The 14,892-nt window shown below is 37.2% G+C and overlaps 2 protein-coding genes and 1 long non-coding RNA gene across 3 annotated transcripts in view; 1 reads left to right on the forward strand and 2 right to left on the reverse strand.

Moving 5' to 3' along the window:
- Positions 1 to 14,892, reverse strand: part of LOC107720779 (mucin-2-like) — a 40,231-nt gene that overhangs the window by 16,558 nt on the left and 8,781 nt on the right. The window lies entirely within an intron of this gene.
- On the reverse strand, positions 1,716 to 10,718 carry LOC107720780 (mucin-2-like). The gene is made up of 22 exons (XM_016528607.1): positions 10,684 to 10,718; positions 8,794 to 10,182; positions 8,527 to 8,577; positions 7,193 to 7,743; positions 6,888 to 7,024; positions 6,443 to 6,611; positions 5,992 to 6,227; positions 5,687 to 5,870; positions 5,302 to 5,485; positions 4,840 to 5,024; positions 4,652 to 4,721; positions 4,423 to 4,553; positions 4,278 to 4,309; positions 4,014 to 4,161; positions 3,768 to 3,860; positions 3,342 to 3,382; positions 3,090 to 3,209; positions 2,894 to 2,992; positions 2,682 to 2,810; positions 2,361 to 2,400; positions 2,121 to 2,238; positions 1,716 to 1,943 (listed from the first exon to the last, which is right to left on the reverse strand). The coding sequence occupies exons 2-22, from the start codon at positions 9,606 to 9,608 to the stop codon at positions 1,763 to 1,765; spliced, it is 3,714 nt and encodes a 1,237-aa protein (XP_016384093.1). The 5' UTR covers positions 9,609 to 10,182; positions 10,684 to 10,718; the 3' UTR covers positions 1,716 to 1,762.
- LOC107720783 (uncharacterized) lies at positions 10,231 to 10,949 on the forward strand. Its single transcript, XR_001637641.1, has 3 exons — positions 10,231 to 10,699; positions 10,802 to 10,846; positions 10,889 to 10,949. It is a non-coding gene; the product is annotated as an uncharacterized LOC107720783 (long non-coding RNA).

The following is a 14,892-nucleotide window of genomic DNA, read 5'->3' on the forward strand; positions in this document are numbered from 1 at the left end:
CCCTTAAACAACAGACTATGCTTTTTGGTCAATATATTGGGTGTGTGTTGGTATTACATACCTGAAAAAAGAATTTGATATGTATTAAATGTGACCCTGGACCACAAAACCATAAGGGTCAATTTTTCGAAATTGAGATTTTAGGGTTGGGTACTGATTGGCACCGGTACCTATAGGCAGGGGCGTGTCTACGTGGTGGCCAGGGGTGGCACCATCTGGCTGTGGCGGATCCTGGCATGTGTAGGCAGCTGCCTAGGGCCACTTTCTTCTCTTCTTTATACTTAATTTTAGGCGGTTTCTATAGTGTGATCTTAATGACAATGTCGAGAGCGCATAATGTTACGCGAAACAGAAACAGAGGGCACAAGGTGTGTGTTTATCGATAGATTGTTATAATATCTGTATCTGTGCAGTTCTTTGTCATACATACAGTTTACAAAAGGTCACGAGGGAGCAATCGGTTTCCCATCTAACATTACTGTAAAGTTTTCGCTGCATTCAACCCTCATCACACCACAGCTGTTTCCTACAGCGAAAATCTAGCCCTCAACTATGGGATCAGAATCCCATACCATTCATCCACATTTGAACAGAGTGGGCAGTGAAATCCTGTAAATACAGAGTGATAAGGGAAAAAAAATTCAAACCTGCTTTAAAACCCAGCAACACAACTGTAGATGTATGTATAACTTTACAACAGTAACACTGCTTTAACAAAAAAGCAAAACAGCAAGACTTATTTGACATCAAAACAAACATTTTAAATGCTCTCAAGTAAATGTACTTAGTTACTGTCCGCCTCTGCATATGATTAATTGCAGTTGGGTGTGCAAATATATGCTCAGGTCTTAAAGCTGTCTTTTAAAACAAAAAGGATCCAATATATGTTACTTAAAAATATTGTATAATCTGAAAAAATTACAAAGTAGGGAAGTCTAAATTCTCTTTAGTTTCGCCTTCATTTTTGTTTTCCGATTTGAGCTTCTTGTGTGTGTCATTATTCATTGAGCGCTTTGCATGCATGTTTGATGGTAATTTGTTAACAATAGTTTATGCAGGGGTGCCAAATCCTGTTTCTGGAGATCTACCTTTCGGCAGAGTTTGATTCCAACCCTGCTTCAACACAACTGTCTCTGAGTATGTTTCTGAATATTTTGGTGCATGTGTGTTTGATTAGAACTTAACTTTGCAGTAAGGTGGATCTACAGGAACAGGTTTAATGCATTGAGTATCATGTTGTTTACAGCATTTATTCATATAGGTTAATGTTAATTCATAAATAAACAATTGTTCATTGTTAATTCAGGTTTGTTCATAAACTTAATTGGAATTACATGAAACATTACAATTAAAAAAAACATATTAGCATATGTAGGAATAAATATTATTAACCAAGATGCTGTGAAAGTATTGTTTAATGTTAGCTGATGCTAAGTGCTGATGCCAGTTTTCTATTTCCTGATCATTTTGGGAGAGAAAAAAAGTCCATTATACAGTTTTTGCCATTTATTTTGCTTTATTATAGTCATCACTCATTTCACAAAAATTAAATGTAAAGAATTTTATTTTGCATCGCTAAAGAAGAAACGAAATGTTCAAAATGCCCTGAAAATGCCCTGAGAGATAATAGTTATAGAACAAAAAGCTGAATGGTCCCATCTTTCACCAATATATATATATATATATATATATATATATATATATGTTTTTTGCAATTTATCTGGAATTGTAGCAGTATAGCAGACGCACTGAACGGGATCTTTTATCCACTGGTCTTCTGGTTTTCACATGTAACTGGAGTGCATTTGCAGCTCTCTATGTAGACGTAGTTATGATCGATCACACTGTCATCAGAACACTTCAGCTGCACTTTTTTAATGCTGGTTTTCATCTCCTGACAGCAAGAACAGCTGTGCATCATGATGTTGGCGCCCATTGAATACCTTTGCGGATTTCCAAGAAAAACACCAGTCAGTTGAGCACAAAAAAACGCTTCCAATATACAAGTCTGTGTTAAAGTTGTAATATAGCCCTGTTTACAGCTGGAATTAACAATCATTCAATATGAGTATGTAAGTATGAAGTATATTTGACAAGAACTCATGTCAGTGTGCTCTCACATTGATTCTGTGTCACAGTGGCCACTGCAGGAAGTCACTTCTATGGGATGGATGGACTTGCAGTCATTTACAGTAACATCAGTGGTGTTCGTAACACGAATACAGTTCTTGAGCTCACCTGAGATATTAGAGGTAATAGGAGATGATATAAATATATTTTTGGAACAATTTAAAATACTGGGACTTGTTTATAAAAAGCAGGACCATAAGGAAGTTTTGAACAAGGAAACAATTTCTTACAGGTATTGCAACATCCATCTGCATCAAGTCTCAGCGTTCCCTGTAAGGACAAATAGGGCTTTGTTTAAACATCATATTCATAATTAAAGGGATAGGTTATTCAAAGTTTGTATTGTTCCAAACCTGTGTAATTATGATAAAGCAACATATTATCCAAATGGTTTTGTCTGTACAAAGTCAATGGGGTTCAAAACAACATCAGAATATCTTCTTTTGTGTCCCACAGATGAAAAATTCACACAGGTTTGGAACAACATGAGGGTGAGTAAATGTTGACAGAAGTTACAACACCTTTTAAGCTGAATTATTTAAGCACTACACATGGAAACCCCCCCCACACTCATATGGATTGATCACAGGACAGGTTGGTATGGTCTTCTCTATCACAAATGTGTCATTAATTTGTTGACAGGTCACAGTCTCACACTTGTAGTTGTGCGTGTCTCCAATCTACAAAAAAAAAAAAAAAAAGATCTAATAGCTGAACAGATCTGGTGAGCTGAATGTGTGAAGAAAGGTTTGAGAATATGCACCTTGAGAATATGTGTGGTGTTGTCTGGCGCAGTATAAAAACAGTTATTTAGCTTGCATGTTTCACAGCATTCTCCTTCTTGTTTGACTGCCAGAAAGCCCTTGGAGTACAAAAAGCAATTTTATAATTTAGATGTTTATATACTTATAGTTTAGAAGTTGATATAATGGTTCACAAGAATAAATTGTAATTATTACATCAGGGCAAGGTGCACAGGCTATAGAAGCGCACATGACGAGATGTAGTTGGGTCTGTGGGTCTTTATCCATTAGACAGTTACATTCGACGCAAGCATCTGTGGGGATTTTAACTCCAGGCTAGAAGAAAACAGAGATTATCTAGTCAGAAAAGTGTAAAATACTAACAGTATTATCTTTTGTTCCATTTTAAATATCAGGATTTGCCCAAATTAACTTTATTAATATAAGCAAATGAACCCAGCAGCTTACCTGGTACTCGGTGTTATTGTACACACATACGTCTTTGGGCACTGAAAATCATAAAAATCAATTTTATAAGCCATTAAACCAGTTCAATAATAATTTAGTCATTTTAAAGAAAAAGTGTCATTTGTGTTAAGCAGTTCATTTTTATGTCTTAATAAAATATTAAACTCACAATGTGTAAAGATAGAAATCATATTAGTTAGTCTTTTAAATAATTACACTACTGCTTTGAGCAGATGTTGCTATTTTTGGCATGTAAAAAAATAGAAAATGTCATATTCCAGATTCTCTTCAGATTGCATTTTTATAGAAATACATTAAATTACAACATGGACTCAAAAGGTACTGCCTGATAGGAATGACTCGTTTTTTTTGTAGGACAGCTAATTGTTTAACATTTAAATCCACAGAATGATATGTGAGACTTACCACAGGGTGGACAGCAACTGTCTTCAGATTTATTTGCTGCCAACTCGTATCCCACATCACATTTCTTCTGAAGACACAGCTCGAGATCACACACTTAAATGGGTTGAGAAATGGGGAGTCTTATAAATGATTTTTGAATGCATTTATGTAGGGATAGTTCAATAGTGGCAGTAATTGTGAATCATTTATTTGCTTCAAATTCATTATCTTGCTTGTAATGTTCAAGCAAGTTTAGTCTTGACTCACCGCAGGTTGGGCAGCAGTTTTCAATTATTTTCTTTTGTTCTGGTCCACAGGGCTTTTCAGCCGGACACCCGACAGGCACAGTTTTAATACCAAAGGTCTCATTGGAGCATGTGTATTCATGACAGCTCATGGTCCATGTATCCCCAGGCTGCAGGAGGAAAAACAAGTAGATGATAGTTAGGAATTAGTGATGATTATGAATAGCAAATGCTAACTGAAATATTATTATTATTTTTTTATATATCTTGTTTTGCCTATACATACCTGTCTAGGTAATCCATCAGGGCCGATGCAATCTACATGGAGGGAATGAAAATAAAATCAGTGGAAATAAGACGTGAATGTGCATTAATCTAGCAAACAGAGAAAATAAGGAACTACAGTAAGTAAATAAAGCAACATGTCTTACCGCAATAAGATGTACAGGTATCTATCGTTGAACTAACTGGGTATTTATCGTCAGGACAGTAACAGCCTTCCGTGACTGTTTGATGACAGTTATTGTCTTGACAGTCTTTCTCCACAAACCTATCATTGTACCTAGTTTTAAGTTAACAGAAGCACATCAGATAATGAAGTATTACAATTGCCGCACTTACTAATGACTGTTGTTTTGTAGATATGAGATGTGAGCTTACCTTGTACTGCAGGTTTTTTCAACTTTAGGACCACATGCCTTATAGACTTTGTGACTGGGGCACTTGTATTCTGTTATAGAAATCAATGACAATTATGTGTCAAGGTCCTCTCAAGTACAACATATTTAAAAAACAAAAACAAAAAAAACACCCAAAAATACTCAAATGGTTAGGTTCATTCTGCTTACCACACTTTTTCGTGAGTTCATTTGATGTTCTCCAGTCTACACAGATACCCTCTTTGCCACATAGCAGAGCGTATGCCTCCAGACTGGTACAACCAATAGAGCTCTTTGTCATGTGGCACACATCATATTTGCATGCCTCATAATAATTTTCATAAGGAACGACCCCATGGCATTTCATAAACATACTGTGAAGAAACGTATACTAAATTTGACTTTTGATTTCAGGCATCTTAAAGGCACAGTGCAGCCAAAAATGTTCTTTTACCATGATGTTCTTTCAAACCTGTATGACTTTGTTTATTCTATTTTTGCACCAAATAAAGAAAGTCAAACACATTTGGAACAACTTGAGGGTGAGTAAATGATGACAGTTTACTTGCATTTACCTTTAAAAGGAAAAAACGCTTTGTAATAATCAGTGTTACCAACAGAAGTGATTAACATTTTTTTGCTTTTCCTTACTCGCTCTTGATGAGATCACAAATCGTCACATTGCAGAAAATAATTGGAGTTGGAGATGGAGGTTGAGGTTTAGGTGTTTTGCATCCTGGGGGGACCATCCAAAGCCGTGCCATGTTCACACATGATGGGTCGATTTGTCCATCGGGACGTCTGCAGTCATTTGCACGGTTGTTGTCACAAACCCCTAAAAATTTTTAGTTTTAATTATAGTTAATCTGAATTTAGTGAGCAAGTAATGGGACAATTAAAAGTAAATTTATTATTAACATTCAGGTAGAGAGAATTCTTTTTTTTTTTTTTTTTTGCACTGGTAAATGTAAAATGAAACTGACACATACAGTATTCTTTGTTCCCATCTCTCAGATATTTTTCTATCTGTACTCACCGCACTGTCCCTCTGTATTACCATGGAAGTAGGAGAATGGGAGATTGATCTCAAAACCTTGATGATTCACAGAAATGTCAACTTTGATTTCAGTGATGTTCACAGTTACTGCCATGCCAGAGGTGGTGATGAAGAAGTCATTATTTATGTAAGTTAGTTGTTTCATTTCATCATTAACACAGACCTGAGGGAAACAAGGCCTTTCTGTATTATCATGACAATTATTCTCTAGAGTAAAATTTTTAGGTATTTTTTTATATTCAATCAGAAACCTGTGAATGTTTTGATGTAGTCCTAAGACTTACCTGGACCTCTTTAGTGTTGCTAGTCAGCTTGATTTTATAAGATTTGTAGTTCACAATCACATACTCAGGGCAGGCGAGATTATTTTTAACATCACAAAAATAGTTTTTAACATGGACACTGATATTGTATCTTGGGATGATTTCTTGGAACAAAACATAAGTGCAGTTTCCCTGGAAAGCGTAGTATGTTCCATCGAATGTTTTGTAATGTGGGTCACCCCAGCCACTGCATTTACCTGCCAAAACAAATTACACCAAAAGTAAACATAAGGCACAGGCTACACTCTAAAAAATACTGGGTCAAAACAACCCAATTGCTGGGTTTGTCCCTATTTTACCCAGCACTGGGTTGTATTTAACCCAGCATTTTTTAGAGTGTAGGATCAATGACATTTACTTAATATAAATATTTAATATTAATGAAATGTCCATGAGCATGATTTAAACTCACATTCACACTCATACTTAAAGCAGCAGCCATTGTTATAAGACACCTTCTTAGGTTTAATTCCATTAGTACATGTAGGTATGTCAGATTTGACACACTGTAGAGGTTTTGAGGTGACACTGCCATTTATGCATGTTTTGTTTACGCAGTCTTCAATCCATGACTCCATATGCTGAATGACACAATCAGATCGATGAACAGAAACTAATCAAAAAACTAATTATAATTCATTTCAGGTATTTTTTAAATCATTTTCTTAACAATTAGTACTCCAGTCATCTAGTAGTTATACAATACGTAATTAATTTAGTGTTGTATTAATAACAAATAATCAGTATAGGCCATTTTCGTATTGTTAATTTTGAAAAAAAAAATACATCCAGAAAATTTGTAGAAATTGTAAGTGTTGCTGCATAAGTGTACTGCTATTGTACTCTTATGAAAATACCTTTCTTTTAACTTGTGCACAGTCGTTTCTTGGGGGTGGTATGCATTGCTGAGACTGTATCACTATACCACAGGTGGAGTTGCAGTAGGCAGTATAGCACCAACCTGCTTGATCTGTTCGATTGTAGATTGTTGAATCTGTAATTATAATAAAAGGATGTGCAAAGGAGGTAAACAATAAGAGAGAATTTATAAAAAAGTTGAACTTGAATGTAATGTAGGGTCAAGATAATGTACACAAAGGATTAAACAAACTGTAAAGTTGGAACATTTTGTTTGAGAGAGAATTGTTAAAGCAGCACTTACTTGATGAGTATGTTTCATTTAAATATTTGCATGCGCACTGTGGTGATGGTGGAATTGAGATGATCCTGGGAGTTGTCCCTGTATCCACATTGAACTTTGTTGTAGTAGGGAAGGTCCTTGTAGATGTCTTTGTTGATGTGGGTGTTGTGCCAGTAATTGTACTAGTTGAAGATGATATTTCTGTTGATGTAGGTGTCATTGTTACAGTAGATGATGTGATAGTAGTGGTTGTGTACGTTGATGTAGGTGTTGTAACAGTTTTAGGCGATGTTTCTGATGACGTAGGCGTCGATGTTCCAGTGGTTGGGGTAGTAGTGGATGTGATTGTAGATGGTGTTTCTGTTGATGTGGGTGTTACTGTAACAGTTGTAGGTGATGTTTCTGTTGACGTAGGTGTCGATGCTCCAGTAGTTGGAGTTGTAGTGGATGTGATTGTGGATGGTGTTTCTGTTGATGTGGGTGTTACTGTAACAGTTGTAGGTGATGCTTCTGTTGATGTAGGTGTCGATGTTCCAGTAGTTGTAGTGGTAGTGGATGTGATTGTGAATGGTGTTTCTGTTGATGTGGGTGTTATTGTAACAGTTGTAGGTGTTGGTGTTACAGTGGTTGTTGAGGTAGTGGATGTTAGTGTACTTGGAGACGTTGTAGTAGGAGTACACTGGTAGTCTGGTTCACAACATTTGAGACGTATTTCATAATTATAACAAAGTGGTGGCATGCCATTTGAATTGTCTTCATTTGAACATGACAGTCCAAATGATGTATTGCAATGAAGTGTTTGTCCCAAATCTTGCAGAGACTTTTGGGGATAATTTACTGCCCTACATTCAATCACTTCAGGGCTCTGACAGATAATCTTTCCTGAATTCCACAATTCATCAATGGATTCAGTTTCGAATCCTTCTGGCTCTGTACTGGGTGTGTTGCCATCAATCCAATCTGACCATGTGCATCTATCAGCACAGATGGGAGTTGTTGTTGTAGCAGTAGTTGTACTAATTGTAGATGGCGTTTCTGTTGATGTAAATGTTACTGTAACTGTTGTAGGGGATGTTTCTGATGACGTAGGTGTCAATGTTTCTGTAGTTGGGGTAGTAGTGGATGTGATTGTAGATGGTGTTTCTGTTGACGTAGGTGTCGATGTTCCAGTAGTTGGAGTAGTAGTGGATGTAATTGTAGATGGTGTTTCTGTTGAAGTAGGTGTTACTGTAACTGTTGTAAGTGATGTTTCTGTTGATGTAGGTGTTGATGTACCAGTAGTTGGGGTAGTAGTGGAAGTGATTGTGGGTGGTGTTTCTCTTGATGTAGATGTTACTGTAACAGTTGTAGGTGATGTTTCTGTTGACGTAGGTGTCGATGTTCCAGTAGTTGTAGTGGTAGTGGATGTGACTGTGGGTGGTGTTTCTGTTGATGTAGATATTACTGTAACAGTTGTAGGTGATGTTTCTGTTGACATAGGTGTCGATGTTCCAGTAGTTGGAGTAGTAGTGGATGTGATTGTGGGTGGTGTTTCTGTTGATGTAGATGTTACTGTAACAGTTGTAGGTGATGTTTCTGTTGACGTAGGTGTCGATGTTCCAGTAGTTGTAGTGGTAGTGGATGTGATTGTGGATGGTGTTTCTGTTGATGTGGGTGTTATTGTAACAGTTGTAGGTGTTGGTGTTACAGTGGTTGTTGAGGTAGTGGATGTTAGTGTACTTGGAGACGTTGTAGTAGGAGTACACTGGTAGTCTGGTTCACAACATTTGAGACGTATTTCATAATTATAACAAAGTGGTGGCATGCCATTTGAATTGTCTTCATTTGAACATGACAGTCCAAATGATGTATTGCAATAAAGTGTTTGTCCCAAATCTTGCAGAGACTTTTGGGGATAATTTACTGCCCTACATTCAATCACCTCAGGGCTCTGACAGATAATCTTTCCTGAATTCCACAATTCATCAATGGATTCAGTTTCGAATCCTTCTGGCTCTGTACTGGGTGTGTTGCCATCAATCCAATCTGACCATGTGCATCTATCAGCACAGATGGGAGTTGTTGTTGTAGCAGTAGTTGTACTAATTGTAGATGGCGTTTCTCTTGATGTAAATGTTATTGTAACTGTTGTAGGGGATGTTTCTGATGACGTAGGTGTCGATGTTCCTGTAGTTGGGGTAGTAGTGGATGTGATTGTAGATGGTGTTTCTGTTGACGTAGGTGTCGATGTTCCAGTAGTTGTAGTGGTAGTGGATGTGATTGTGGATGGTGTTTCTGTTGATGTGGGTGTTATTGTAACAGTTGTAGGTGTTGGTGTTACAGTGGTTGTTGAGGTAGTGGATGTTAGTGTACTTGGAGACGTTGTAGTAGGAGTACACTGGTAGTCTGGTTCACAACATTTGAGACGTATTTCATAATTATAACAAAGTGGTGGCATGCCATTTGAATTGTCTTCATTTGAACATGACAGTCCAAATGATGTATTGCAATAAAGTGTTTGTCCCAAATCTTGCAGAGACTTTTGGGGATAATTTACTGCCCTACATTCAATCACTTCAGGGCTCTGACAGATAATCTTTCCTGAATTCCACAGTTCATCAATGGATTCAGTTTCGAATCCTTCTGGCTCTGTACTGGGTGTGTTGCCATCAATCCAATCTGACCATGTGCATCTATCAGCACAGATGGGAGTTGTTGTTGTAGCAGTAGTTGTACTAATTGTAGATGGCGTTTCTGTTGATGTAAATGTTACTGTAACTGTTGTAGGGGATGTTTCTGATGACGTAGGTGTCAATGTTTCTGTAGTTGGGGTAGTAGTGGATGTGATTGTAGATGGTGTTTCTGTTGACGTAGGTGTCGATGTTCCAGTAGTTGTAGTGGTAGTGGATGTGATTGTGGATGGTGTTTCTGTTGATGTGGGTGTTACTGTAACAGTTGTAGGTGATGTTTCTGTTGACGTAGGTGTCGATATTCCAGTAGTTGTAGTGGTAGTGGATGTGATTGTGGATGGTGTTTCTGTTGATGTGTGTGTTATTGTAACCGTTGTAGGTGTTGATGTTACAGTGGTTGTTGAGGTAGTGGATGTTAGTGTACTTGGAGACGTTGTAGTAGGAGTACACTGGTAGTCTGGTTCACAACATTTGAGACGTATTTCATAATTATAACAAAGTGGTGGCATGCCATTTGAATTGTCTTCATTTGAACATGACAGTCCAAATGATGTATTGCAATAAAGTGTTTGTCCCAAATCTTGCAGAGACTTTTGGGGATAATTTACTGCCCTACATTCAATCACTTCAGGGCTCTGACAGATAATCTTTCCTGAATTCCACAATTGATCAATGGATTCAGTTTCGAATCCTTCTGGCTCTGTACTGGGTGTGTTGCCATCAATCCAATCTGACCATGTGCATCTATCAGCACAGATGGGAGTTGTTGTTGTAGCAGTAGTTGTACTAATTGTAGATGGTGTTTCTGTTGAAGTAGGTGTTATTGTAACAGTTGTAGGTGATGTTTCTGTTGACGTAGGTGTCGATGTTCCAGTAGTTGTAGTGGATGTGATTGTGGATGGTGTTTCTGTTGATGTGGGATTTATTGTAACAGTTGTAGGTGATGTTTCTGTTGATGTAGGTGTCGATGTTCCAGTAGTTGGAGTAGTAGTGGATGTGATTGTGGGTGGTGTTTCTGTTGATGTAGATGTTACTGTAACAGTTGTAGGTGATGTTTCTGTTGACGTAGGTGTCGATGTTCCAGTAGTTGTAGTGGTAGTGGATGTGATTGTGGATGGTGTTTCTGTTGACATAGGTGTCGATGTCCCAGTACTTGTTGTGGTAGTAGTGAATGTGATTGTGGGTGTCTCTGAAGTTTGAGTTGTTTTAGTAGTTTCAGGTGTAGTTGTGAAAGTGAAAGGTGTTGAGGTTGAGGGGCATTCAGTAACAATTCTTATTATTTCCCCATTGGAGTCACACAGAGCAGTGAAACATATACCATTTCCATCTGTGGTTTTGTAAATGTCCGATCCACGTGGATATACCTTCCCATTATAGAAACAGTCTTTACATCCTTCCTCTGTGACACACTTAATAGTCTCCTCCCTGAAATATGGCCTCTCTGAAGGGCACTGAAGAAAACATCCTAAAAGTATAAATAAAATAGTCAGATTAGACTGAAAAACAAGACACTATTAAAAACGTTTGTTGACACTTCGGTACCTACAGTATGTAATAGTGTTACACTAAAATTCTTATTTCTTACCCTCAAGGGGAGGAATTTGATCAGAGCAAGTTCCTGAGGGGTTTTTGCAGGTTTTCATGCAAGTGGATCCACAGGGTTTATAGTGCCACTCACATTCTCCTGGAGCGTTGTAGTAGTCACAGAACAAAGCTGCAAGAACAATCTCTTGAGTTCAGTGGTTATATTTGAGAGTTATTTCATCTATGGGCACATTTATGCCCCATAAAGCTAAGGATTTAAACTTTCTTCTTTTTATTAAATAAATATTGAATTACTTGTATGTATGTACTTATATGTATAGATTTTGTTGTTTCCTTGTTCCAGACACAAATATATGATACTATGATATAAATAACTACAAATAATTTAATAATTATCCATATTTATTGTGTGAAAATTTGGAAATCAATAAATGCATTCCTTGCCCAAATTATTTGTTTGCATTTTATAGGCGAAATAAATTATAGAAATAATAGGACTTACGGCAAAAGTCTGGTCTTCGCCATGCCACACAAGCACCTCTTTTACGGCATTCAGCAGCGTAAGCTGCCACTGCAGTACAGAGACAATCACAGTCACCCCCACTGTCACATGCACAGGTGTCCCTTACACATGCATCATAGTATGGACCAGAATCTACCTAGAGACAGAAAAATCAGACACAGAACTGTAAGGGTTAGATAACTGCACTAGATGTAATACATTAAATTGTAAAGTACTAAACTATACACATTCATTCTATTTCAGTGATGATTGATTATTTTGTTCTCAATTTGTTACTTACAAGTGAATGGCAGTCTGTAAAGACAGGGGTTGTGATGATTATGCATTGTTTGATAGCCCAGGCACGTCGATGTGGATTTGCGTCACAAGGATGCTTCACGTTTGTCACATCAGGACAGTTTGGATTCACCTTCCAGCTATTCCCAAAATCTTCTGGATCTGTCACCACTTCTCCATTGTGCTTCATAAAGTCATTGTTCGCATTACCATCAAAGTTTCCACAGAGTCCACACACCTTGCTCTGCCATAGAGATCATATAGATTTTTAGTAGATGAACAAAGCTCTTGTCTATGGGTGTACCTTTAATGAATGCATACCTTTAATTTGTGATTGAGTTGGATCATCACACTTGTTTTTTTATCCCAAATTAAGTTCAAAAGACCTTCAACCTCTATGACAACATATATGCCTGCAGAAGTAATTTTATATCGGTACTCCGTGCCGTTGCTTTCAACAACCTTCACATCTTCCTCCTCAGATAAAATCATCTCGTATTTCTGTGGGATATGAAAAGTGGCTTAACATGTTTTATATTGCACATTTTAGCTTTGCTAATGCACCTGTGCTGACTCTGAGCTATGAAATAACCTCACCCCAAAGAACAGATTGATGGACTTGGAGCAAATGGAGTTGGTGGTGGCACAAGGGATGTTCTCTGTGACCAGGTGGAAGGAGGGACTGGGGTTCATATCGCAATAATCCTAGAGGGGTTACACACATCAGAGATATTCCAGGTTACAATGCCCCAGATAATTATCACCTAAAACCTCTTATATAAAATCAGATTTTTTTCATGCTATTTTTATTGCAAGCCTATTTATTGTGTCAGGTATGTGTCAGATATCTGTATATCGACTTTTTTCCCCCCATTGGGACAGTCAAACATACATGGGCGATGGTGTGTTCACAGTCTCCGTGGAAGGAATATCTTCTGCCATCAAAAGTCCTGAAATGACCTTCACCGTAGATGGTACAAGTGCCATAGCACGCCTTTTCAGTACAAGTCCACATTCCATTTGTGCATGTGCTGAAATATAGAGTAAATTCACAAAATAAAAAACTACCCCAAATTTTATTTACTTGTTTCTGAAGGTTAGAACTCCATGGGCCTAAACTGTCATGTAAAACCTTGCTACAATCAGTATGACCAAATATAATGAGTTCTGTTTTCTGTACATTTAACCATATAAGATTATTGGAAATGCACATCTTTACACTATACTTGTAGAAGTGTGCCTCAAGTGTGTCTAAATTTCTGACTAGTAGTGGAGATGTTAAATGATAGTACAAGGATGGCACTGGGATAACATGGTTTATAACAACTGGGATTAGCTCACCAGGTGTTACAGTCCTGTTGAACTTGCTCTCCAGGTGAATAGGTGACTCCATTATGGGTACATGGACATTTTTCCATCTTCACACACCCACCTTTTCCATCAGCCAGAAGGTCATCTCGACACATACACCCTGATGTACACCCCATGCTCACCTATTGCCAAGACAAAATTGGTAAGCCATCCTTTCCCTGTATCACAAGATTTCTATTGCATGTTATCGACACTGTATATCAGGTTTGTGTACCATTCAGAGCTGGCATGAAAATGCTACATTTGAAATTGAGTAAGCAAACAGGATTTCATGAAATACATAAAAATGCTGTAACTGATCTTTTCATTCATTCAGTTATTCATGTATTCCATTCTTCCAACTCACACAGTTGTTTGGGTCTTGCTTTTCACATGTCCTCTGACACTCCGTTCCTTTTTCTCCATGATTTGAGCATTTGAAGAATGTCATTGGAGCCACACAGTCTAAAAACACAAAAGGCATATGGATGAGGTGGAGAAAATTAGCACACATCATAGCAGCGGTGACTCAAGTTTGAATTTAAATGGTAGTATTGCGGAAGAGCTAATTGCAGATCACCTTTTTGACTGGAGCAGTGCAGTTTGCCAAGGTTACAGGTGCTGTAATTTGAACAAACAGTGCAAATAATTACTAAATCTACCATTAATAGTTAACAATGCATGTCAATATTGTTAAATTGTTTGCCATTTGGGCTATTGAAAAAAAAAAAATGTTAAAAAATGATTCAGAAAAAAGTTAATGGATACATTATGCGCAGTGTTGGGCAAGTTACTCTGAAAATGTAATCAAATTACTGATTACTGATTACTCCTTTTAAAAGTAATCATGTTACTGTTCTGATTACTTTATTTCAAAAGTAATTAGTAATTAGTTACATTACTATTTACGTTACTTTTTTCTCCATGAAATTCATGAAATTCCAGCATACACGCTCCCAATAAGTATTTGTTATTAAAGCATCAACATTCACAGAACACTGTTATTTTAACTAAAGCAGTGCATGGTTCGGCATGGCAGAATGCCAGCAAAGAGCGCTGCATTTATAATCTCTAAAAGACATCTCAGTTCATTGCAATCTCACAAATCTCTGTTATAACACAATAAATATATGCATAATGAATCTTTCATAATGTCTACAAATCGTGTGTTATAATGAGAGGATTCGTGAACAGGCAAATTTCAGCACTGCATTGCTCAACTCTGCAAACACGTGTTATAGCCTAAATAGAAACTGTGCATACGCTTGCACCTGTTAATCGTTTATATTTTATATTAGTTCATGTAGCTTTTGTGCAATAGATGAATAACAATTTATTTGTTTTAGATATTTTATGTT

Source organism: Sinocyclocheilus rhinocerous, unplaced genomic scaffold (assembly GCF_001515625.1).
Source record: "Sinocyclocheilus rhinocerous isolate Xijiao unplaced genomic scaffold, SAMN03320098_v1.1 scaffold1022, whole genome shotgun sequence".
NCBI lineage: Eukaryota > Metazoa > Chordata > Actinopteri > Cypriniformes > Cyprinidae > Sinocyclocheilus > Sinocyclocheilus rhinocerous.

Excerpts from the sequence above, each read along its gene's own strand:
- LOC107720780 (XM_016528607.1), bottom strand. The coding sequence starts at position 9,608 with ATGCCACCACTTTGTTATAATTATGAAATACGTCTCAAATGTTGTGAA. Across the intron at positions 7,744-8,526 it reads ACACCTACGTCAACAGAAAC|ACCATTCACAATCACATCCA; the intron begins ATCACCTACAAC and ends ATCAACAGAAAC. Across the intron at positions 3,210-3,341 it reads ACAATAACACCGAGTACCAG|CCTGGAGTTAAAATCCCCAC; the intron begins GTAAGCTGCTGG and ends GTTTTCTTCTAG.